The sequence below is a fragment of the Conger conger genome, chromosome 13, assembly GCF_963514075.1.
Source record: "Conger conger chromosome 13, fConCon1.1, whole genome shotgun sequence".
NCBI lineage: Eukaryota > Metazoa > Chordata > Actinopteri > Anguilliformes > Congridae > Conger > Conger conger.
This window is the reverse complement of record NC_083772.1, coordinates 33,719,275-33,746,518: the sequence shown is the minus strand read 5'-3', so window position 1 is coordinate 33,746,518 and position 27,244 is coordinate 33,719,275. Positions and strand designations below refer to the sequence as shown.

The following is a 27,244-nucleotide window of genomic DNA, read 5'->3' as shown; positions in this document are numbered from 1 at the left end:
GGTGATGAAGAACGAGTCTCAGGTTATGAAGAACATGTCTCAGGTTATGAAGAACATGTCTCAGGTGATATAGAACATGTCTCAGGTGATATAGAACATGTCTCAGGTGATCTAGAACATGTCTCAGGTGATGAAGAACGAGTCTCAGGTTATGAAGAACACATTGCAGGTTATGAAGAACACATCGCAGGTTATGAAGAACATTTCGCAGGTTATGAAGAACATGTCACAGGTTATGAAGAACACGTTGCAGGTTATGAAGAACTCGTGGCAAGTGAAGAACATGACGCAGGTTATGAAGAACCCGCCGCAGGTTATGAAGAACCTGTGGCAAGTGAAGAACCCGCCGCAGGTGATGCAGATCACACCACCCGCCAACACCAGCGCGCCTCAGTTTGTGACGAACAGGAAGCGTTGCCAGCCGACAAGACGAGAATACGCATGAGATGAAGAAAGAGGAGCGAGACGGCACACTCTGTTCTCAGACCCGGGGAACTGGAGTGGGGGGGCTTAAATTACACTCTCAACACGGCAAAATTGTTTCAAGGCCTCCAAACAAAGCCTGTTGACCCGGCAACTCAAAGCCCACCCCCTTCACCCCTACTCCACGCCCCGGGAGACGGCCCTGGCGGGGGGCTGGCTGTGAACATTCGCTGGCTCTTCCCCGGGTTACGTAAAGCGCTAAAGCGCGCAGCCCAGAAGTCCATCTCAGCGAGTGGCATTCATGCAGAATTAGCTACCCAGACATCCCGACTCTATCGCATCATGCACACCCTGTCCCCCGCTGAGAAGCCCCCAGCGTAGAGAACTGCACGTTTCTGCTCTTTCTCTGCCTCGCCGGTCAGTTATTGAGAGGCAGGTCTGGAACGGGCCTCATCGCATGCAACGACATGCAAGCATGGCATAGCATAGCAGAGCATGCTGCAACAACGCATACCACGCATAGCATAACATAACATAACAAACCTGTAACAAAACATAACATAACATAACAACAACAGGCCATTCAGCCCAACAATGCTTGCCATTTTCCCAGCACCAAAGGGTACCTAGTGGTCACCGTTTGCCTACAAACTAGCATCCATCACACATTATCAATCCAGGCCTTGAAAACCCCTCGAGTTTCTATGCAGATTTCGGTGCCTTATTTTGGTGCCACACACCTTCTCCAGGTAACATTACAGCTGCTCTGTCAACTCAGCAGCAGGCACCATTAGTTACCAAGCTACCTAATGTTAAACTCTAAAAGCAAAACAGAATACATTATAAATATAAAGTATTACTTAAATTGTTTTATAAAACAATAAAATTGCTCAGTTTATTATGTCTTTGTAATAAAAATGCATTCTTTAATGTCATCGTTTGCTCCTTATTTTAGGCAATGTATCAATTCAGGTGCTGCTTATTCACTAGTAATTTAAAGCCATAAAATACTGTCTTAGCATCTGTGTCGGCAAAACCTAAGCAACACCATCCCTCGTCAGCACTGGCCTGGTCAGGAACCACCCTGCGCAGTGGGGCACATCAGACAGGGCTCTCTACAGCAGTCTATAGTGCCGGCCTTCCCAAACCTGGTCACTGCCAGGACAATGACAGGAGCACGGTCTCAGCCCCCCTTCAGTCCAGCAGGACACAGTGAGCCCTGCAGTCACCCAAACCCAGAGCACTGAGCGTTTCGCTGTTCCACACTTACCTTCAGTCATGAAGTAGGGGATGCGGAAACGGCCCTCTAGCACGCGCTGTCTCAGCACGGGGAGCGTGGGCCCGTCGAAGGGCAGGGCCCCGCACACCAGCACATACAGCACCACGCCCATGCTCTGCAACACAAACAGGGCCGGGTGAGAGCCTGGGGGAAACAGGGCCTGGGGGGGAAACAGGGCCTGGGGGGGAAACAGGGCCTGGGGGGGAAACAGGGCCTGGGGGGGAAACAGGGCCTGGGGGGGAAACAGGGCCTGGGGGGGAAACAGGGCCTGGGGGGAAACAGGGCCTGGGGGGAAACAGGGCCTGGGGGAAACAGGGCCTGGGGGAAACAGGGCCTGGGGGGAAACAGGGCCTGGGGGGGAAACAGGGCCTGGGGGGGAAACAGGGCCTGGGGGGGAAACAGGGCCTGGGGGGGAAACAGGGCCTGGGGGGGAAACAGGGCCTGGGGGGGAAACAGAGCCTGGGGGGGAAACAGAGACTGGGGGAAACAGAGCCTGGGGGAAACAGAGCCTGGGGGAAACAGGGCCTGGGGGAAACAGGGCCTGGGGGAAACAGGGCCTGGGGGGGAAACAGGGGCTGGGGGGGAAACAGGGCCTGGGGGGAAACAGGGCCTGGGGGGAAACAGGGCCTGGGGGGAAACAGGGCCTGGGGGGAAACAGGGCCTGGGGGGAAACAGGGCCTGGGGGGAAACAGGGCCTGGGGGGAAACAGGGCCTGGGGGGAAACAGGGCCTGGGGGGAAACAGGGCCTGGGGGGAAACAGAGCCTGGGGGGAAACAGGGCCTGGGGGGAAACAGGGCCTGGGGGGAAACAGGGCCTGGGGGGGAAACAGGGCCTGGGGGGGAAACAGGGCCTGGGGGGGAAAGAGTAAAACACACAAAAATAAAAAGAGCAGCGATTCCTCGCCCTCTGTGCCTCCAGAGGAGGTTAAACCGGGTTAGCATGTGAGCGACACAAGCCACTTCCTCTCCAGCGCCGCAGAGAAACGAGATGGCAGCGGAATCAGCTGACCAACGGTGGAACAACTGCCTGCACAAACAAGCAGCGCAGTACGGTCCTGCTGTTTTCAAGTCTTCAAAACTCTCACACCAATGCCGACACGTCGTTATTTATTCAATTATGAATGCATAATTATGTATATTTTTGTTGAAACAGTAGTAGAAGCCAGGGACTTGGAGCTGTGTGATAAGGCTGAGGCTGAAATTTGCCCTGTATGTTAGGCCGTGAGTGAGCATAAGTCAAATGTATCAAAAGGCACGATCATCAAACACAGGTCTCAATGCACTTTACAATGAAACATAAATACATAAAAGAACACGTGTGCACACACAAACGCACGCAGCGTGTGTGAAGGCCTGGTGCTGCCTGAGGACCCACGAGCTCGCCTCTTACCCAAATGTCCAGCTGCGGTCCCTCGTACTGCTGCCCCTCGAACACCTCAGGAGCAGCGTAGGGGGGGCTGCCGCACCACGTGGCCAGGGGCTCTCCCGGCTGGAAGAAGTTACCAAACCCGAAGTCTGCAGAGGACAAAGGGGGGGGATAGGGGGGTCAATATCACCCTCTAAATCAAGCCACCATTCAAAAATGAACAGTCATACAGATAACCTAGGAACACTCAAACCTCCACTCACAAACCCAGTAAACTGATCGGTGAACATCTTGAAAACGTAAACCCAAAGTTGCAAGTAACTACTGTACGAGGGAAGTTGAACACTCTGCGCGACACGTACCTGCCTAAGGGTCTGTGTAACTTAACTACATTTCACGGCTGTAGCCTGTAACTGAATAACATTACAAAACAGGGCGGCCATGTTTTTCACCATAAACATTTGGGAATGAAACGCAGCCTAACTGTAACAGAATGTGCCTGGCACACCACAAGCTGTGGACAACATCGGAGCCGTCTTAAACATTCCAGGCCCTGTACAGATCCCCCCGGGCCCTGAACAGGCAGTGGATCTTTCATTACTCCAATTACAGTGCATGATGCAGGTTACATAATACAAAACTGAACCTCTTTTGTGGATTAAAAAAAATAAATCTACAAATGATGTCACCTAGGCTGACACTGCTATGAGGTAATGAAACAGCCCTGTGTTCTGCATGTTCCAGGAATTAGGAGTACACTCACGCAGGATACTTCATCTCACGCGCAACGTCTCAGACACAGGAAAACGACTTCATTATTTTGCATTCTTTTACGTAACGGTGGTTTCTAAGGGGAAGCCAAATCTATGAGCAGGTGCAGCTGGTTTTCATGCACATCCCTCTCTCTGCTTTTCCGTCTGCTCCTCGTTCTGTTCTTTTCTTCAGCAGTGGGCTGAGGAACCGTTTCAAACACTGTTTTTAACTTTTTTTTCTGTGTAATTGCGTTTTGTTCTGGCTTCTGAGCTGGGTAATGTCAACAAAGCAAACTCTCCTCGGCAACGTGCCTCTGTGTTTGTTGGGATGTGACACGTCAGAGCTGAAAGACGGTGGGCAAGAACACGAGTGAACAAAGAAAAACAAAACACAAAACAAACGATGAAACCCCCCCCCCCCCCCCGTCCACACCACCAATCCACAGAGAGAGGCCTGGGTGTGTCCACCACGCCCAGACACGGTTCAACCTCGCTCCCCTCCTTCTCTGACCCCTCCACCTCTCTACAGAGACCGGTCACGCCCAGCCACGGTTCAACCACATCCCCCCGTTCTGCTGTGTGCAGCCCAGAGCATGTGTTTTCTGGGCAGGTGGGTCTGTCTGGATTCACCGACGTGGATGAAAGGGCGGGCGGGGTGCACACAAGTCTGGGACGGGGACAGACAGTTCTGTTGAACGTTCGGGAGATGAGGGGAACAGCACAGATAAATACGGACATCCACCGCAGAAAGAGGGGGGGAAGGCCTGGAATCCTGATGGAGACCACAGAAATGTCCACTGGAGCGGACCAGCTCCAACAATCCAACATTCCTTCATCTTCAGAGGAAAAAACTACACACAACCAAACCCTCTCTCAAACAGGCTCAGGACCTGGCAACTCGGACAACTCTTACTCAATACTTCACTTTCTGCTCCTTACATGTTTACAAGCTGTGAGTCCCTATGAGTTTTATTATTAGTATCGTTATTAAAAAGGTTTCAGTTTCGCTGAAACAACAGCAGGTAATAAATTATTCAGTATTTCATTTTAAACAGGCCAAAGGGTTGGAATTCTTCAATAAAGGTCAAATTAGGACCAAAAAGTAAATAAATAAATAAAAAAACCTTTTCAGTTAAAACAGTTTAGAGAACAAAAAATATATTTTGTGTGTGTGTGTGTGTGTGTGTGTGTGTGTGTGTGTGTGTGTGTATGTAAGTGAACATGTGTCCATATACAGCTAACAAAATGACTGGGTATTCAGGGATAGAAACTGCTTAATAAATTAATTATTTTTATATTCAGACAGTGAAAAACAAGGCAACTGAACAGGCTTCATAAGCCCGATAACAGACAAGTAATGTCCCCTTATCTGAATTCCCCACAGCTGTGCCTGCATGCTTGCGCTGCACTGTTAAACGTTTTATCCAGTTTCGTATTTATAACCGTTGTGATCCACTTCACGTGTCTTACGATCTGTCCGGTTATTTTTCTGGCAGTACTTTCAGATTCTTTAAGGCACTGTTGAATGACAAATTTCCCCTCAGGGGAAAATAACTTCCTCCATCTGTGTAGTCATCTCTCTATCGATACATCTATAATTAAAAACCGCAAACAAATGAGGTGTGAAGCCCTCGGTACAATGCAGGGAATGTAAATGATATTAAATCAAAGATGTGCACATGTGGTACAGCGTGGCATCATGCGGACTCACAAAGGAGTGCTCTGTGATTAAGTAATAATCTTTCAGGCCAGTAATGGTCTCTGCAGGAGAAACACTCATTGCCACTTAACGCTCATCGCCTCTGCAGCCAAATGTGTTCCGCAAGCAGCCAGCTGTTCTTCCATCAAACGCCCTACCTGCAGTTTTAATGTGTCAATCACTGTTGTTAATTGCTAAAATCAAAAAGGTTTCATAAGACACAATGAAAACCAGAGAATGGCAAAGAATGCTAAAGTGCAATGAGGCCAGATTAGGGAAGTGAGCACTGGCAGTAAAGGGAAGTTGTTCTTTTAGGGCTGGGAGGGCAGATTAAAGGGGGATAAGGTCTCCAGCAGAGCCCCAGATAAGGCCGGGCCCCGCTCTTTGAGCTGCGGCCCTTTGAAGAGGAGCCGAAATGGCGGCTGCCGCCGGCCCCGCCCGAACGCCTGTGGCGGGTGCCCTTTCTTTGAGCGTCTGAACGCCAGCGGGCGGGCTGCAGCGGAGACCATTAGGACAGGGTGCACACACACACACACACACACACACACACAGACAGTCACACACACATATACACAGACACATACTCACCGTCACACACACACTGTCACACACAGTCACACTGTCACACACACATATACGCAGACACATACACACTGTCACACACACACTGTCTCACAAACACACATACATACACACACACACACACACATATAAACTCTGTCACACACACACATACACAAACAAACAAGCTCACAAACACACAGACACACAGTCTTTCTCACACACACACAGACACTGTCACACAAACACAAACAAAGTCACACACACAGACAGTCACACTGTCACACACACTGTCACACACACACACGCGCGCGCGCGCGCCCGGACCATGCTCTTGCGGGACAGCCGGCATGTGACAGGCGCGTGGGGACGAAGTCGAAGGTCCGAAAGCGCGGGGGCAGAGACACGGCGGAAAGGGACCTCAGTGGAGAGGGCCGTGGGAAGGCAGGGGACAGGGGACAGGAGGGATTCAGCCCAACCGGAGGCGAGACAGCAGGGACCTTAAAAGGCACTTTGCAGCTGGAGAGAAGCCAGTATGGCAGTGCGTGTTCTCCCAGGCAGCCATTATGGGCCCATATAGGCCCTCACGAAGGTCCTTGGGGTGCTTTCTCCTAACACTTTCAGACCTATTTGGTATGACTCATCTTAATGAAAATATACATGAGTACTGAGGCCTACCTGGTGAAACTTCCAGCCCGACCGTTTCTAATCTAGAATAGTTGTTTTGGACGTAGGCTTTACTTTGCCAGAGCCAGTCGCATATCCCTGATGTTTGGCGCAGATGGCCTTCCCACTCCTACGGCAAGTCGTACCAGCGTCTCACTCCTGCAAACGCCCCAGAACGCCGGCAGCGGTGTGAAAGTGTCCGCACGCCGTGGGGGGAATATGAAACCCCCACGCCCTGCGGCATGCTGGGATGGCTCGTACCTGCGATCTTGATGTTCATGTGCCCGTCCAGCAGCAGGTTCTCGGCCTTCAGGTCCCGGTGGACGATGTTGCGGTTGTGGCAGTACTCCACGGCCGACAGTATCTGCCAGAACTTGCGCCGCGCCTCCGATTCGCTCAGCCTCCCGTGATTGGCCAGGTAGTCTAGGGGGGACGGAAGATCGTAACAAGTTATAATAATCTCTATTTTCACATAAAACTTCAGTGTTAAGCGGTGAAGTTAACCTGTAAACTCAGATGTTCAACCTGCTTCAGAAAGAACTTCTTCCAAAGAACATAGAGTACTTCTATAGTGCAGGAGAGCCCATGAAGTCAGAAATTATTACTACTAATATCGCAACACTAGTAGCAGTAATAGTACTGTAGTAGTGGTAGTAGTAGTAGCAGCAGTAGTAGTAGTAGCATTAATAGTACAGTAGCAGTAGTAGTAGTAGTAGTAGTAGTAGTAGTAGTAGTAGTAGTAGTAGTAGTAGTAGTCGCAATAGTAGTAGCAGCAGCAGTAATAGCTCTGTAGTAGTAGTAATAGTAGTAGCAGCAGTAATTGTACTATAGTAGTAGTAGTAGCAGCAGCAGTAATAGCTCTGCCGTAGTAGCAGCAGTAATTGTACTATAGTAGTAGTAGCAGCAGCAGCAGCAGCAGCAGCAGCAGCAGCAGCAGCAGCAGTAATAGCTCTGTAGTAGTAGTAATAGTAGTAGCAGCAGTAATTGTACTATAGCAGTAGTAATAGCAGCAGTAATTGTACTATAGTAGTAGTAGTAATAGTAGTAGTAGTTGCAGCAGTAATTGTACTATAGTAGTAATAGTAGTAGCAGCAGTAATTGTACTAGAGCAGTAGTAGTAATAGTAGTAGCAGCAGCAGTAATTGTACTATAGTAGTAGTAGTAGTAGTAGTAGTAGTAGTAGTAGCAGCAGCATTTGTAGTGGTTTTACTGTTAATTATTCATTCCATAACCCTGGTAAAATTATTGGTTATCAGAAGCAGGCATTTAAAATGTGCTTTGTCAAGGGGATTTATAGGGGAAATTCATGATGTGTCCCAGAATTCCCTGGGTTTCACATTCAAACACTTGCAGATACTCTTTCAACCCACATTTCACTTATATGATATCAAAGGTAAACAATTTGACACTTAATCTGGCTAGAGAGCAGCTTTAGGCCACCTTCAATCACTTTTAAGCATATTCAGATTAATTAAAACTAAGTCAAACGTCAGGGTTATTCAAGTTTAATGCATTGATCTACCATCATCTCTTAATGATTTGTAGTTTCTTCTCATAATAATATATTGCAGACCGGTAACAAACACCATAACTTTCAGATACAAATCACCTCTGCAGGACTCAAATTAAATTGTCTGTTTGACCAATCAATTATAAGTTACACGCCACATCGAACAACAGTAAGGGTGCTATGGTCAGTGTGAACACAAAAATGTCCCTGGCAGCATAATTATACGGTCACCACACCCAGGGCCGTTGGCGCAGTGCCATGCCCACAGTGGCACATTCCTGCTTGGGGTAGGGAGGTGTGAGGTCTCGGGTTTGAGGGTTGAGGTGGAGGAGGATTAATTATAATCCTATTGTTTTGGTTGCAATCTTGCAATGACCAACCAGGTGTCTACCACATTGGCATCTTTCTTCTTTGGGGAGTGGGGGTGGAATTTAGCACTGGTTTTAATCCAAAGAGGTGATAAAAAAAATAAAAAGCACTCAACATGATCAATTCATTTAACATGGTTCCCGTATCTAGTCTTAGGCTTAGACCCAGCTATGAACTCCAGCTTCTTAAGAGCGGAATGAGACTGATGCATTCTGGGATACATTCTGTCTAAGTGTGTCTGACTGAATACCCGTGAGCACTTCAGCCGTTGCCCAAACCGGCAACATCTGCCAGCTAGCTGATACGGAAAAACACCGCGCTCCTTCTGAGTACAGGGAATTTGTCCTTCTCGGTTTTCACCTGGCTTGACATTCAAAGTCAAATAACCTCACCACCTGTGTCCAATCACCCCTGCAGTTTAACAAGGCAAAAGAGCGCTTATGTAACAGGGAGTCACTCCAAGCCTGCCGCAAATTCACCAAAACCAATCTGACAGTGGAAAACATCAACATTCAGAGCAGAGGGAGCACACTTTACTTGCATACAAAAACAAAGTGAGAAGTCTCTTCACCAAAAATGATTGTGAAATGACTTGAAATGAAGTGAGCCACAAGTGCTGTGTTGCCCTCTACCAGGCTCCAAGCCCCACAAAACAAGCAACTGAAAGAGGTTCCGACTTAGGCTTGAAAGAGTTCATTTATTGTGAGAAAATGGAACAATAGCAAGACCACAAGCTGAGAGAAAACGTGTTGTCCGTTCTCCCTTTGAACATAGGGAAGCCGGAGAAAGATGAAATCACAAAAAGAAAAAAAAGTCAGCTCACGTATGCTCTTTTGTCATGTGATATGCTGACCCCTCCCCTGTAAGTTTCTACCCTCCTGCCCCCCCCCCCCCCCCCCCCCGTTACCCCTGCTTATGATAAAATGTGCAACAGCGATTCTCTACCTTCCAGTAAACCTCTTTCACAGGCTGACGGGGAGCGGCCTGTCCTCCCGCCCGCTGGCCAATAGCGGAAGGGGGAGGGCGGAGAATGGGAGGAGCCGACGTGACCTGACTTCACCAGCCCGGCTGCGGAGTGTTATGCAAAGCCCTGTTTACATTTCGGGGCTGTGAGACTCTTCCATTTGCTTACATGGCACAAACTCCAATTCCCCTCTGCAGCCACTGCCCTGCTAATGGGTCACGTAGCCTCCCGGCGAGAGTGGGAGACGCACCGTCGCCATCGCCAAAACCACCGAAGCTGTTCCACGTCACGGCGAGTATTATCACCGAGCGAGCGAGAGGCCCGATGCGCGATGCGCTTTCACAACGCAACGACAACAATATCAAAAGCTGAAGCTGTGCGTGACATTGTGTGAGCGGGTCAATATTTGGCGTGGATTAGGAACGGAGGGGAGAATGTCAGGGTTTGTTTGACTCTTGGCACCCGTTGAGATGGCACTGACCCCCGTGATGTCCCACCCACATTTCATTCGGTGGGACCTGTGAAGGCCCTGTGCTGATTCACTTCTCTTATTTGTGTGTGTGTGTGTGTGTGTGTGTGTGTGTGTGTGTGTGAGAAGAGGGTATGTGTGCATGGGAACTGTTTTTTGGGATGGCCCGAGACCCATGGGAGCAATGGGATGTGTGTTGTGTGTGTGTGAGTTTGCGCCTCTGTGTGAGTTTGTTAAGAGTGTGTGTGAAGATGGGTATGTGTACATGTGTATATCTGTTCTGTGTGTATGAGTATGGCTATGTGCGAAGATGCGTGCATGCGTGTGTGTGTGTGTGTGTGTGTGTGTGTGTGTGTGTGTCAGGGCCTAGCTGAAGATGGAGGGGGGTTGCAGATTAGACAGAATGTGCCACATTCCAGACCGCCGGCCATTTCGCTTTGAGCCGCATTGCTAATCAAAAAGCACACGCGGGGTGGGAATGTGTCAGGAAGCTCTGAATTAACAGAGCCCCTGTGCAGCCTGCTCGCCGCCGACGCTAACGTGCTAACGGCACACAGCTCAGCGCACACCACGTCCAGAGGCCTTCTCTCGCCACTCCACTTCGGAGGAGGACGGCTTGGCGGGGCCCTCGACACCAGCTCCTAACACTCTCTTGGGCCTCGGAAAAAAAAACGAAAAAACACACCGCTCAGGTTCCCCTCACACACCCCTGGAGCACAGCCTCATTCGACCCCGCGGAGAGACCGCCGTTCTGACCGCGTGGACGGTAGCAGGCCAGCGCGCGGACGGAACCAGACGCGCCACGGAAAGGCCCGGAAATGAGCCGGCTCATGCTGGAAGGGTGACAAAAAAAAACAAAAAAAAAACACCACACCCCTGTCTGGCTTCTGTTAAGACACAAGACGGGCGTAATCTCCTAACTGTTGCTCCGGTTTTAAAGTGATTGCGGACAGCACAGCCCGCTGTAAATTTCCCACCTGGCCTTTGTCCAGGCAGCGGAGTTACGAGGCGCTAAGGTGCTCGAGAAGCAACAGCAGCGTTTAGCCGTCTCCTCTGCCCGCCCCTGCCTGGTGTTTCTTTCCGGGCTAATATAACCTCCCCCGTGGAAAAGGAGGAATCGATCAATCACAGCCGCCCGCCAAACCGCATCCAGGTGATGCGGCACAGACACTGGCGCTGCGTGGAGCCAGCTCCCTCAAATCACGCCTGTCCTTATTTAGCGCCGTTAAACTGCCACTCTTCCAGAAATCTGAAAGCTGTAAATCAAAGCCGCTGCTTCCAAGTGAGCGGATGAGGGGAGAGAGAGAGAGGGAGGGGTGGGGGCAGACAGAGAGAGGGAGAGAGAGAGAGACAGATGACGTTTTGAAACCTTTTCTTCATAGACAGCTGTGCCCCCCCTCGATGCTTTGCCTAAAATATGCGTGGCCTACATTCTCCCATCCTAAACTGGATCTGAGGTCCTGTGTTCCCTCTCTGCTCTCCTGCCTTCTCTTCAGCTCCTCATTATTCCACACTGACCCACTTTCCCCGGCTCCTCTGCGCTACACTACAGACCCATGCTACAGCTTTACACTACAGAACTACACAGCATATCTGTTCTACCATGCTACACTACAGACCCATGCTACAGTTTTACGCTACAGTACTACACAGCTTATCTCCGCTACCATGCTACACTACGGTATAGTCCTATGTTTCTGTGCTACATTATGGTACTGTTCTACAGCACCACACTACAGAGCTACAACACAGTGCTACACTTCATAGCTACAATACAGCAATATGCTACAGAGCTAAGGTACTACGCAACAGAGCTATGACACAGTGCTACGCTAGAGCTACGACAGGGTGCTACGCAACAGAGCTAAAATACAGTTCTACGCTACAGAGCTATGACACAGTACTACGCTACAGAGCTACAACACAGGGCTACGCTACAGAGCTACGACACAGTGCTATGCCACTAAGCTAAGATACAGCGCTACGCGACACAGCTACGATAAAGCACTATGCTAAACTACAGGGCCACATTTCAACGCTACACACAGTGCCCTGCCCTGCCGCTACACGCACTACCAGAGGAGAGGGGCAACCAGTCAAGGTCAGAACGGGTGAATTGGGGATTGCATTTGGGGTGCACCAACAGCCCCCTGTAGCGGAAGCCTGTAGCGCAAAGGAATAAACTGGCAGCACACAGCAGAACACCTGGCGGAAGGGTCTGGAGCACATTAAGAGTGGACGTGGAGAGGGCTGGAGCACACTCACAGTAGAAGGGGATTAGTAACAGCACAGGTAATAGATCTGCAGTGCACCGCTAGGAGACCGAGTTTGTACGGGATTAAAAACCATATAAAAGGCAAAAGAAGGGCACATAAGTACAGTGAACCATGGTGACCCACACAGGCCAGCTAAAAACCCTGGCTTTACAACATGGGTAGGGCATTTCTTTCTAATACCTGACTTTTAATGAGCACAAATACTTCCGTTGACATTACGGACTCTCTGCATACCTACCACACATACAGTACAGAGGCATGTTATCTCAATACTGATGCCACAAGTTATGCATGTGGACATTTCGCAAGGATATTACTGCTATTAAAGTTGCACAATGTAGTCCTAACAGAGACATGCCGATCTGTTTTAGAAACTCCTTGTACTTTCCGTGGGTTGAGGACACTTGCCCTTCTTAAGGATACGCTGTTACCTTCCAGAAGATTCCTGTTGCTCAGCTACACATCAACGCAGATTTATCATGTCTGTGACTTTTTGTGAGATACTTTATTGAGCCTTTCCTGCTACCAGTCCAGGGAAGGAGCGGTAACACGTCTCATTTGCTCATGCCCATTGCATTGTGGGACAGCTGTGGCCTTTACTTGGTCAGTTTGGGCCCGACCCAGTTTACCTGTTTTGTGTCTCGTTATACTTGCCGTCTCAAATGAACCTCTAGCTGTGCAGTGTCAGTAGAAGACTGAGAATGCTTCGGCAAATGTTTGAACTTCTGTCACTCTCTCTCTCAGGCACACACGCACGTGCAGTCTGAAAGTGACCTGCGTCCTCGACCGTTGACATTTTGAGGTCAGACAGCCACACCTGTATGACTCGACACAGCTCTGAGCACACGGCCATGATAACACGCACACGCACGCACGGTCTGAGAGTGACCTGCGGGCCCCACCATCGTTGTTCCGAGGACAGACAGCCAGGTGTGGCTTGTCTGAGCCCACGGCCATGATAACACGCGCGCACAGCCTAGCTGGCGTCCGCTTCTCCCATTACAGCCTCCCGCCTTGTTATCAGAGCGGCCCTTAATGACACACTGTGCGTCTCCTCCACAGGGACACGCCGACCGCTAAGAGCCCTGGACGCCTCCTGCCAGCCAGCGCACTCCCAGGTACGCCACAGCGAGAGCTGGCTACTTACACACGTCAAACACTCACTCCTCTACTCAGCTAAGAGGTACCGAACACAGTAATATCCCCAAGAGGCTTGGCAGCTGCTAGACTGGGTGGGCGGGAGGGGGGATGAAGAACTGGGGTCCGTTATTAAATTACATCATTCATCTGCCAAGAACTTCTCTGCGGCAGTCGACCGTGTTTACGTGCCGTCGTTAGCGTAGCCGGTCGTCCGCTGGTGAAATGTAGGGTCATTAGAATAGCCTGTTGTCCTCTGGTGAAATGTAGGGTCATTAGCGTAGCCGGTCGTCCACTGGTGAAATATAGGTCAGGAGCCGTGCTCTGGGGTACACTGTGCCCCCGTTCTGAACCGCCATTCTTGTGGTTTTAACGCCAGGTTTTAAACGCTGACCTCAAGCTGACTTGCTGTGCTAATGTCTACGTTCAGTCTTTCAGGTTTCCTTCACCTCGGTGCCCTGCCCTCTTCAGTGCCCAGTCATTAACCACCCATTTTAAAATGAGTATGCATTTCCACATATCTGCTATAGCGAGAACCGACAGAGAAGAGCCTTAATATCTTATATTATATTATGAAGCAATAAAACAAGCTCACAGTATGATAATTTATTTTGCGGTTTAGTAACAAACTCCAGGGCAAGTGGAATCTCATACATATGCAAAAATGTATTTTACCATCACTCTCTTTCTCTCCCTCTCCCCCTCCCGTCTTCCTCACACAAACCCTGTCTTAGTGTGTGTACCCATCATGTCTTTGTTTGTATGTATAATACCACCATGCTTTGTGTTTGGAGAGAATAAGGCCACCACAGTGGCTGGAATCCAGCGGAGCTCAATCTAACCGCGAAGTGGCCTGGCACGAGCCAGCGCCACTGTTTCAGCGGGTTGTATCCTTTTTCCTCCATTCTCTGCCTCAATGTTATTTGACCGTCAAACTATTTAAGCTGTAAGATGCTATCAAAAAGGTTACTCAGGCGCATTCTTAACAAAGTAAGAGGGGAAAAAAGGCATGGATGGCAGTTAGATAGCATCAGGACTGCCTGGGTTGAAACGGTGAGAATATAAGAAGGGCTAATGTTTTGCTGGGAGTGCCAGGCTGCAGTGTCAGGTTTACCATGTGACAAAAACCTTTCCACCTCCAGAATGAGAAACGATCTCCAGAAAACAAGATAAAATGCTCAACTCCTGTCACCCGGACAACGTTTCCTAACGACAAGAGTTACTTCAGTCGACGGTGAACACGACGTAGGTCTTCAAAAACATCTTGAGGCGTCGCGTGGTATCGTTCCATCTCAACGTACTGATACATCCAACGGCCAACCCTGGCTGGGAGTCCCACAGGACGGCACATACACGGCGAGTGTCACCCACGGAGGGAGGGTATCAGAGGGCAGGACTCTCTGGCCTCGCAGCCCAGGGGAAACCCCCTCGGCCCACGGACCGCGTAAGCTGTGCAGCCCTCTGCCCTAACGACCGCTCGGCGGGAGACAAACAGAAGCCAGCGTCAGACGGCGGAGGTTGCCGTGACGACCCAGGCCTACACACACACAATTGCTCCAAAGTATAAAACAGAGGATTAAACTGTGTTAAAACAAAGAAAAACGTTTTCCCATTTAATTCCCCTGCCGCCCTATGGAACAAAGTGGCTGCAACTTCGCCCCAGACAGCAAATCTGGTTCGCCTCACAGTGGAAACATGTTTCAAGAGGAAGATAAAGAAAAGAAGAAAAGGACAGGACTTGGAAAATGTGCTGGAGACGTTTAAACCGAAAAAAGGAGATTCAAAGATAAAATACAGAGACTGTGCGATAATGTAACACTAGAACAGGGAAGGGTGATACAGGCCAGTGGGCAAAGACAGGAAGGTTTTACACACATTTCTCCTTTTGGTTGGCTCAGGACTGTTGTTGTATATGACTCGTGTTTAATCAGGAAGGTCAGCTGAGAGCAGTTCTCGTTCGCATCCTGACTGAGGCCTAATGACAAAGCGCTGCAGCTTTTACAGGGAACACAGCAAACTACGCTTGACCTTCAGGGCTTCACCTTCCTTGTGCTGTTTGTGTCTGGCCTGTCAGCGATGTGACGTGGCGATAGCTAGCAGGCAGGAACGCGACAAGACTTTATCAAGCCAGTTACAGTTATGGAACAACAGAGACCGGTCTAATGGGCCTGAAAGACTTAAACAGGACGTCTAACAGGCACAGCTGAGGTTTAACCCGTAACGGAGTGAGGGTTGAGAGGCACGTGGTAGGGTCAGGGGAGGAGAACCAGGAGCGAATGTGCTCAGCTCCATCACCACGGCAGCCGCAAACCTTCCCCCCCGCCACAAAGCGCTCAGGCTGCTGTAAAACCTGGTCTCCACAAACCCAAACACATGACACCTCTATATACAGGGGCTCCCCCCATAAACCCAAAAACATCACACCTCTACATACAGGGACTCCCTGTCCTAACCCAAACACATCACACCTCTACATACAGGGACTCCCTGTCCTAACCCAAACACATCACACCTCGACACAGACAGACAGACAGACAGACAGACAGACAGACAGACAGACAGACAGACAGACAGACAGACAGAAGGCAGGTTGGTGCATACACACACACAGACTGAGATGTAGGTAGACAGACAGTCAAACAGATGAGAGATAAAACCAGGCAGACAGACAGATAAATTAAGAAAAGCAGACTGGTGCACATACACACACAGAGGCACACAGACATGCAGGATGCAAACAGACTTACAGAAGGTAAGACAGAGAGGCAGACTGACAGAGACTACACACAGAGTTATAGAGATGGAGCTGAAAGAGTACGGCCTACAGGTCTGGGCAAAATTAACCTCCATGCTGCCCTTAGTGGCAGTACACACGCCAGCCCTGACCCAGGACTAACAGGAGCTAACAGGTCCCCAGGGGACAGGACCCAGGACAGGGAAACAAAGAGAGCATGTGCATTTCCCGGTAATCACTCAAAGCTAAAATCCCCCAGGGCCCCGGCTGAATCTCCCCTCTGTCCTGCTCTGTACACAGCTTACAATCACACCATTCAGCCAGAGCAACACAAATCCCAATTTATATAATCTACTTGTTTTTGTGTGTTTGTTTCTGCTGGAACTGAATGGATCCTTCCAGCCACCAACCCTGGATCCTGTGTCTGACCGAGCCGGGCAGTGAACGCCACACGCCCGCCTCACACACACACACAATACTTTTATTCATGTCCACATACCAAAGTGACAATAAAGGACAAAAACAATATAAAGACACAGTACAGATTAATGATATGGACACTTGCAGGATTATCAGTGGCCTACAACACAGGCTAGACATTTCACACTCACACACACACACACCACACACACACCACACACACCACACACACCACACACACCACACACACCACACACACCACACACACCACACACACACAGCAGCAAACTGAATGACATCTTTCAATCTCCTGATGGACTCATTCCAAGAGCTACCAGTCGGGCAGGAAGAGAAAAGGCAAAAACTGCACTGAACAAAAGTGAGAACGCTCTTTATTCTAGAAGATTCTATGGTTCAACACTGTGCCTCCTGCCACATGAATGCAGGGGCACTGCAGCCCCGCGTGGAGCAGGATTTACAGAGCACAGCCCCCAAATGTACACGTAAGCACCGGTCCTGTAAAACTTCTGATACTCACCAAAGATCTCCCCGTTTTTGGCGTACTCCGTCACCAAGTACAGCATGTTCTTGGTTTCCATGACCTGCGGGACGAGGGAAACTGCATGAATACGATTAGCTCATTATTAACACAGGTTGCAAAACAAACACCAACGTTTTCATTGCAGTAATCCTATTATTACCAGCCTGCAACACAGGCTAGACATCAGAAATGACGCACTGCTTTGAGGAGAACTCTAACACAGCAGAAGTGTGGAAACCCCACAATGCAACACTACAGCATTCCCAAATGACAGTGGGATTAATGCCGATCACAGTTACATTACAGTTATTTAGCTGACACTTTTATCCAAAGCAACTTACAGTTGATTTGACCAAGCAGGGGCCAATCCCGCCTGGAGCAATGGGAGGATAAGGGCCTTGCTCAAGGTTCTTAAAAGCTCAGCACCCTGTACATCCAAACACATGTAATGCGTGTGTTCACACAAGTACCCGTCTCTTGACTGAGGGGTTAGGTAACAGCACCTTACACATTAAGAAAGGACGCAAACATGCAGCTTGCTGTACCCGATCGACCAAACTCATCAACACAGCATCGATTAGCCTGGTATTGTGTGGGTGGAGTACAAAATTAGACAATACGAAGGAGACAGAGAGAGAGCTAAAAATAGCGTTGTTTACATAGCTACAGAAAAACCCACAGAAATGCACGGTACATTAATCTTTATTTAAAAAATGAAAACATAGTATGATAATGAAAGTACTTATTATCGTCAGCATCAAATGTGCAATTATTATTGGATACATTAGTTTATATAGAGGTATATAATAAATACATTTAATACTGGTTTATTTGTTTTACCATCGGATTTGCTTTGTATATAGAACAAAACAAATGCAGTCAATATTGTTAATTCAGTCATTTTGGAATGAATGTTCACTTCAAGTATTTTTCGACTGTATTTCTATTTAGATGTATTTTTCGCTGCATATAATTACATGTCGACAAGTTTAACTTCAGCCACACCCTCGGCTGAGGAGCGTGATGTCAGCGGTGCTGCGATGTCTCCCGTCTGCAGCCTGCAAATCTCAGCCCTGCTCGCGATACGCAGGCCTGACAGGAGCCCTGCTGGACTGAAGCGCTGCTTCATTTAGCCCCGTTTCGGGAGCAACGCGGCGGTATTTACGGAGACTCTCAGAAACGGGACTCTCCTCACGTTGCCGGCAGCGGTGGCGAGTGACACGTCCGTCAGGGCGCTTCTGTTTTCCTCGTTCGCTCTACGGAAGTGCGTCGGAACGACGACGCTCCTCCCGGGGCCCTGCGCGGCTCAGTGACCGCAGAAGCACTTCCCAAACTAATTTTCCCGCACGGAGGACAGACGCCCGAGTATGCAAAGTCCAGCAACAGCCTTGATTTCTCATGCAAATGCCTGCTCTTCACCCATATGTACACCACCTCATGTTGCAAACCTCAGAATGCAAAGTTAAGGCTTCCCAAACAGGCTTAGTCAGGAAAGCATGAAGGCCAGTTTATAGTCCAGTGTTGCTCGACTGAAACTGCAGAACGTTCATGGACAGTTCATGGTCGCACGACATGGACAATGGGCGTTGTCCTTAGCAAAAGTATAAACATATAGTATAAATTATAAACACACTCTAGTTGCCCAGAGTATAAACACATGTCGCTGCGACCAGTGACATCCACTGCATATGGTCAGAGCGTCGCTGGACTATAAACTGGCCTTTCTAGGACCCTCTCACCATGAGCACAGGGTCCTAAAGCTCTCACCATGAGCACAGAGCCCTAAAGCTCTCACCATGAACACAGGGCCCTAAAGCTCTCACCATGAACACAGGGCCCTAAAGCTCTCACCATGAGCACAGGGTCCTAAAGCTCTCACCATGAGCACAGAGCCCTAAAGCTCTCACCATGAACACAGGCTGGGGCCTAAAGCTCTCACCATGAACACAGGCTGGGGCCTAAAGCTCTCACCATGAGCACAGGGCCCTAAAGCTCTCACCATGAACACAGAGCCCTAAAGCTCTCACCATGAACACAGGCTGGGGCCTAAAGCTCTCACCATGAGCACAGAGCCCTAAAGCTCTCACCATGAACACAGGCTGGGGCCTAAAGCTCTCACCATGAACACAGGCTGGGGCCTAAAGCTCTCACCATGAGCACAGGGCCCTAAAGCTCTCACCATGAACACAGAGCCCTAAAGCTCTCACCATGAACACAGGCTGGGGCCTAAAGCTCTCACCATGAACACAGAGCCCTAAAGCTCTCACCATGAGCACAGAGCCCTAAAGCTCTCACCATGAACACAGGGCCCTAAAGCTCTTACCATGAGCACAGAGCCCTAAAGCTCTCACCATGAGCACAGGGCCCTAAAGCTCTCACCATGAGCACAGGGCCCTAAAGCTCTCACCATGAGCACAGGGCCCTAAAGCTCTCACCATGAACACAGGGCCCTAAAGCTCTCACCATGAGCACAGGGCCCTAAAGCTCTCACCATGAACACAGAGCCCTAAAGCTCTCACCATGAGCACAGGCTGGGGCCTAAAGCTCTCACCATGAACACAGAGCCCTAAAGCTCTCACCATGAACACAGGGCCCTAAAGCTCTCACCATGAGCACAGAGCCCTAAAGCTCTCACCATGAACACAGGGCCCTAAAGCTCTCACCATGAGCACAGGCTGGGGCCTAAAGCTCTCACCATGAACACAGGCTGGGGCCTAAAGCTCTCACCATGAGCACAGGGCCCTAAAGCTCTCACCATGAACACAGAGCCCTAAAGCTCTCACCATGAACACAGGCTGGGGCCTAAAGCTCTCACCATGAACACAGAGCCCTAAAGCTCTCACCATGAGCACAGAGCCCTAAAGCTCTCACCATGAACACAGGGCCCTAAAGCTCTCACCATGAGCACAGGGCCCTAAAGCTCTCACCATGAACACAGAGCCCTAAAGCTCTTACCATGAGCACAGGGCCTAAAGCTCTCACCATGAACACAGGGCCTAAAGCTCTCACCATGAGCACAGGGCCTAAAGCTCTCACCATGAGCACAGGCTGGGGCCTAAAGCTAAATTGAGCAATAAACAATCACAAAGTATTTTTACAGTGTTCAGAGTGTTCAGAACTGGGGATGGGCTACAGCGCACAGTGACAATTTGACAAGGGAGTGCAGCCTAGAGTGCAGATTATAGATCTGAAATATGATTCTGGGCAAACCTACAAATCCACAGGCCAACAACTCAGCACAGCAGAGGCAGGACCTGCATGAAAACCCAGCTAAAGAAAAGGCTCCCACTGTTTGAGGATGTAAGAACAGAGCAAAACGTCAGAAGCTCCCAAACGTCCAATGAAATAACCAAGCTAGGAATCCAGGGCTCCATATGACTGACGGCAATGTATGCATGAAACGTTGTACTTGGCAGCAGGGGCTGTTTTGGAAGGGGGGGAAGGAGGACGTGCTGAAAAGACCGTGGGGGTGGCGATGGGTCGACCGCCTGGCCGGGAAGGGGGGGCGGGGGGTGCAGCGAAGAGAGAAATATGCAGAGCCTCCCCTTGGCGTACGAGGCCAGGGAGGAAATGACTAAATGACCCAGGCCGTCCGCTCAGACGAGCTGCTGGAAATAATGATACGCGGCGATTACACAGCGCTGCCTGGATGGCCGCCAGCCGGGTTGTGTAATAACAAACTGCCATTCACCGTTCCCCCGGCAAACCGTGGCCGACCGAGCGTCTTATATAATGCAGTGCAGTCACCCCCGACAGGGGAGATTTCGGGATCCGGCTTGCGGTGAGAGCGAGAGTTCGTCCGCGCGCTGGGCCAATCAAACGCTCCCAAATCCTGCCCATGCCGTCGTGCCTCGCTGTAGGCCAGGGGTGAGCGAAAACGACTTCTTTGGGGCGCTTCAAAAAGGAGTGCGGTTCCTATGACAGATTAAACCTGAGAGCTTCTCATCTGTGTTCAGTTTGACATTGAAGAAACCTTTGATTAATAAAGCCTGGTCTTCTCCGCCCGCTTCCAAAGAACGGCACGGAACTCCAGCTCTTTTCGTGTAAATAATGAGTCACCGGCTGGCAGGAGAACTACGAAATATCAGTGTTTTTTTCCCCCCACAAAGGGTCGTAAAGCTCTCGTGAGCCAACAGAACAAAAGATTTTATTACCCATAATGATTTTTGTTGAATAACAAATATTTGAACCGTGACCAAGTAATCAGGAACCTCGAGTCTGGGCAGTTCTCCTGCCTGAGACCAAGATAAACCAAATATTTATGACTCAGCATAGCAATTGTAAAGATAATAGTTTGAAAAACTACTAATATCTGTTTGGGTAAATGTGCATTGAGACTACACAGCACACGGTTTAGAGGGAAGAGGAAATGCGTCATCAAAAGTATCAAAGTTTGTTAGGGCATGAGAGCGACTTAAGAGTAATGGTGTATTACAGGGTCAAAGGGTGCTATAGTGTCAATGTGACACGCACTAGAACTCAAGGTGCATTAGGGAGTGCTTTATGGTGTCAGAGTTTGTTGGGTAGTGCGTTAGGGTCCAAGTATGTGAGGCTGTGTTGGTTGGGTAGTGCGTTAGGGTTTGAGTGTATCAGAGTTTGTTAGGTAGTGCATTAGGGTCTGAGTGTGTCAGAGTTTGTTAGGTAGTGCGTTAGGGTCTGAGTGTGTCAGGCTGTGTTGGTTAGGTAGTGCGTTAGGGTCTGAGTGTGTCAGGCTGTGTTTGTTAGGTAGTGCGTTAGGGTCTGAGTGTGTCAGGCTGTGTTGGTTGGGTAGTGCGTTAGGGTCTGAGTGCCTCAGGCTGTGTTGGTTGGGTAGTGCGTTAGGGTCCAAGTGTGTGAGGCTGTGTTGATTGGGTAGTGCGTTAGGGTCTGAGTGTGTCAGAGTTTGTTAGGTAGTGCGTTAGGGCCTGAGTGTGTCAGAGTTTGTTAGGTAGTGCGTTAGGGTCTGAGTGTGTCAGGCTGTGCTGGTTAGGTAGTGCGTTAGGGTCTGAGTGTGTCAGAGTTTGTTAGGTAGTGCGTTAGGGTCTGAGTGTGTCAGGCTGTGTTGGTTAGGTAGTGTGTTAGGGTTTGAGTGTGTCAAGTGGTGCGTCAGAGGAGAAAAAGATCACCTGGTACAGCTTGATGATGTGCGGATGGTCCAGCATCTTCATGATCTGCACCTCCCTGTAGATCTTCTCCAGGTTCACCGCGTCCAGCTGCGTTTTATCGATGATCTTGATGGCCACCTGCAGGAGAGGGACACAGTGAGACACCAAAGTCATGAAGGAAACACGGGAGCCAATCAGTCTCCACATGCTGACAGGGGCAAAGAGGCAACCAATCGCTTTGAGGCAAGGGATGTATTCCAGTTTAAAAAAAAACAAAAAAAAAACTGAAGAAGCGATAAAGCAGCGCCAAACACAGGGATCATAGGTCAGAGACAGGGTCCAGTCCGACAGGCCAGGCCACATTGTGAACCTCAGCAGGACAGATCTGCTGCCCAGATAAAGTTCCACAGAGCTGATCCCTGTCGAATCGTCATCGTCACAGCCGTCTGTTGTATAACCACGGTGCAGCATGCTTTGCATTAATGAACCTCTCTGGCTGCCTCCAGCTCCCAAACCCTTTACGATTTCTACGCACGTGTCGGGTAAACGCAGGCACGACAGTGTGTGTCCGTGTGTGCGTGACACAGGTGTCAGTCAGACAAGCCCCTCCCAATTATTCTGTCCTCTCAGGACTACACTGAACATAGAATAGAAGAGAAGTACACAGAAGTGAACTACATTCTACTCAACAGAGGACTTCTTAGGAACATTAAACCTTCAACAGAAAAAGGTGCATGTAGCCCACTGAAAATAAAGTCAGACTGGGAGCTATGCCATTTAAAAAGTTTTAAAAATGAAAACCAACAATCTTAGGTTAGGTTAGGTGAAACGTAGCGCACAGAAACTTCTGTCGAAAAGCACCTACGAAGCTACGCGCTAACTAGCTTGTATGGATTTGTTTCTGCAATCATCAAGGTCATTGTACACAATACAACACACTTGCACATGTGTATGCACACACACACACACACACACACACACACACACACACACACATACACAGAGCTACTAAAACAAAAGCTACTGTAGACATGTCTAATTAGATTGCACAGGGAACTGAAGTGCTAAGTGCTGTCGTAGGTGATTTCTGTACAGCCATATGTATCCTGCATGGTCTGAATGGGTCGGCAGCATATGGCCGACTTGCCAAAGTAAGGGAAGCTAACTGAAATGGAAACTCAAACAGAGTTGACTAGTGTTCAATATAGCGAATGTTAGCTGAAGTTCGCCAACATAGTCTCAACATACTTTTTTAGCTAACCGTTTGAAACCGTGAAAAGGGAGTGTGCAAAAAAGGCTGTCTATGGAGATGATGCCAATAGATGCACTTTAATCAATGTCATATTTGTTCTTACCTAATCCCAGGTAAGCAGCTAGCTAGCATTGTTAGACCCAAGTTTGATTGTGTCAGTATAAAAGAACACATTTGAGATTTCCAAATATTCATTTTCATTCATTTTCATTCATTTTAAATTTTACAGAGACATTTTTGTATTTAATTTTAAAAAGTAACATATTGTCTACTTTTTACATAAAAACTTGATCAAGGCTGTCTGAGATCAGAAGGAGCCCATCAAAGTCTGCAGAAGAACTGTGGCAAGTTCTGCAACAACCTCCCTGCTGATTGTCTTATAGAACTGCAGGACAGCGTTGGCTATCTCAGAGAAGTGATGCAGTTTTAACGCCGAAGGGTGGTCACAAAAAATAGTGATTTGATTCAGTTTCTATACTATTCTGCCAAATTACTAAAATGTCATGTAAAATGTATAGTACATTATTGTATAGTATAGTATTTTTGAAAGAATCTAATCTGTACAGAATGTTATACAGGTGCCTAAGACCACAAACGTATTGTACACACATCTGGTCTGTAGTTCTGTAATCCTCTAGCACTACCGGCCACAGCTCCAGTGAGAAGAGTTTGTGGTTATGCCCTCTTTTCAGTCCAGGGCAATCTACAGACAAAACAAATATGTGATGCTCACATGGTTTAAGTCAAAGAAAAAACAAATAAGAACCAAACAGCTGGTAAGGAAGTGAGTGTGGATTACTTCGATACCAAGTGCAACCGAGACTGAAATTGGTTTTCTTCTTCAGACTGGTGCATTCTTTGTTTAAGGCTTGGATCAGGCATGTCGTTAGACACTATGACGCACTATGGTGCGATTAAAAGGGTGTGTGTGCAGTTTCATATGACAGCTGAAGTGAAAGGTTAAAGATGTTACATAGCCTAAAAATATGAACTGAATTTGATTTGAAAATAGTGGGCATGAGCAAGTTTTAATTAGACAACTAAGGTTCCAGATGGTTAAGCCAAACATATGTTTATCAATTTGCTTCCAAAGGTCATAGCGTAGCATTCTTGCAACACAGCAATTTCCCGGGGACTTACTCTGTGTGTAAGACAGGGAAGAATCTGCAGACTATACCCACCCTCTGGGCGATGCTAGGCCAATTGTGCATCCGGACGAGCATTATAGGCAGTCTTAGCTGGCCTATAAAGTTAAAGCATAACAACACATAGACCTAATGCTAAATAAGGCAGCAGCATTCATAAAGCCAGTACTTAATTCACCAGTTGTTTTGAAATTAGGACACCTCTTTGAAGGCCTTAAAAGAAAAAGAAAAATGGTAGCCTTTTAAAAATCTGGCTGGTTCATCTCCAGACTATGGCTAAACACAAACTGAAGGGCATGTTAGAGCACATACAGCAAAATAAATTGTAGATGACCACTCTTACAGATGAACAAACCCTCAGTGACAGACTCCACTGGCAAGAGGAGGCCTGGAAAGCAACCTCACTATGACTCAACAGAGGATCTGTCAGCCATGTTGTGTACTGTGCGAATGAACCTGCTGCTGTAGCACTCGACGTCTGTAGCGCTTCAGCAGCCCTGGAGCTTATGACAGGGAAGAGCCTGACCAGGCCGCATGGAGAAGAGAGGGAGAGAGAAATAAAAGACAAATGCTCACAGCTAGTTAGCGAGCTATGATACAGTATGACTGCGTTTCTGTCAGCCTCTCTTGCCACTCTCAGATCACGTGCAGAGGAAGTTAGCGACCGCTCAATTAAAGTTAATGCTCGCAAGCGTAAGAAAACACTCCGGTAGGAGTGAAAATGGAGACGGTGCTATCCACCACCAGAGTAGCAAAACATACTTTAAGCACATTGCCACCCAGTCTGGAATGTTCTTGCCACATGCACCCCTAAATTGCGGTGTGACAACAAAGGTCATATGACACGGTTTCACCTCAGATCGCCTCACCGACAACTGCTAAAAAAGGAATGCCAATGCCTTCCCAGCTGGCTGTCATCTCTGAAGTGCAGTGAGGCACATGACCATAGCCCTGATCACCACATCTAAACCTGTCCACTCGGTAACAGCTAGCCGACACCTGCTAACCATATTCAAACCAGTGCGCTCTGTAACAATTAGCCAACATCTGCCAATCACATTCAAACCAGTGGTATGTTTTGCTGGAGTAGACTGGTTTGGACATGGTGGGCAGGTGTAGATGTTACAGAGAGGGCAGCTGTAACATCTACACCTGCCCACCATGTCCAAACCAGTCCCACTCCATAATATCTTGACTACACCTGCTCACCCCATCCAAACCAGTCCACTCTAACATCTACCCGACACCTGCTCACCCCATCTAAACCAGTCCATTCTGTAACATCTACCCAACACCTGCTCACCACATCTAGACCAGTCCACTCTAACAGCTAGCCTACATCTGCCAATCACATCCAAACCAATCCACTTTGTAACAACTTCCCCAGCCCACCACACCCAAACCATCCCAGCTAACAACAACTGGAACAATCGTCCATGGTCGCCACCATTCCAGCCCATCACAAATTTACCAGCAGAACCCAGTGTGGCCCACCATTAAAAAACCCAAATGAAACCATCAAATGAACTGGAGGCCCCTGGGAGGGAATCAGCTGAAATCAAATCAGACGGTAAAACACCCAGTGCTTCACCCAGCATGTTCTGCAGCCAGGCTTAACTGCTTTGCGACGGAGGGTTCAAGTCATTCTGTTTTGGCTTGTCACTTTAACACTTTAATCTCCCTTCTTCTCCTACCGAGGCCCAGTCTCTGGCTAGGCTACACAGAGCATATGCCTTCTGCCACAAAGACAGCTCACCAGCCGACTCAAAGCCCACTAAGGAGAAGAAGGAGAGAGAGAGCTGCAAATCCACAGGACTCAAGAAGACAGAAGAGCTGCAGCAATGGAGACAGCGACTACGCTGTGCTTATTTTCACATGCAGCCTTACAAATATTTGCACAAAACAAAAGGCTGAAACCAGCAACTTCATAGACCAGGCCTGAGAAACACTCTCGGTGTAAAAGCATCACCAGTTCCTACCGCACCCTACGGAAAGGACAGTCTGCCAATAACAAAACAGCTTTGAACACACAAACACTGAGGTTTTGGACTAATAATTCAGAACATTGAGTCTCAGATTATATTTGCTCAAAACAAAGGGTAATTATCATAACCCCCACTGTTTGCTCCGTCTGATAGGTAGAGAGCTCTGAAGGCTGCGATGCAATGCTGTACAGGCCTCTCAATTCATACAGGAGCAGAAGACTGAAAGCAAGCCCCCAGTCCTCTGAAGAAATCTGCCAAAACACTTTGTCTGAACTTTACTATACTGTAAATAAGTAATAACACAGGAGGTGACTTGGTGAACCCCACCCCTTCCAATATTCTGGCATATTCAAGGCCAAATCTTTACAAGATTCAGTACTGGGTTGCTTTAACCTCAAAAGCTTCATTCTCTTTATAAAAATAAAAAAAACAATCACCGAAGGTAATTTAGATTTATTAAAATATATTTTTTCGCAAAAATGCAGTCTAAGGTCAAGCATGACGAAATACTCTGCTATATTCCTAAACTGTTTTAGATGCCTAAACACCGTCCAACTTGTCAAGGGTTACGATTATAGTATAATGATTCGCTGACGTGCATACAACCAACTGA

General features: G+C 48.5%; 1 protein-coding gene across 1 annotated transcript in view; it reads right to left on the bottom strand.

The window, feature by feature from the left end:
- Positions 1–27,244, bottom strand: part of sik2b (salt-inducible kinase 2b) — a 49,934-nt gene that overhangs the window by 21,321 nt on the left and 1,369 nt on the right. Inside the window, 5 exon segments of the mRNA XM_061216995.1 lie at positions 1,694–1,817; positions 3,092–3,216; positions 7,007–7,168; positions 17,163–17,226; positions 22,271–22,387. Of these exon segments, the coding sequence (XP_061072979.1) occupies positions 1,694–1,817; positions 3,092–3,216; positions 7,007–7,168; positions 17,163–17,226; positions 22,271–22,387 (592 nt within the window).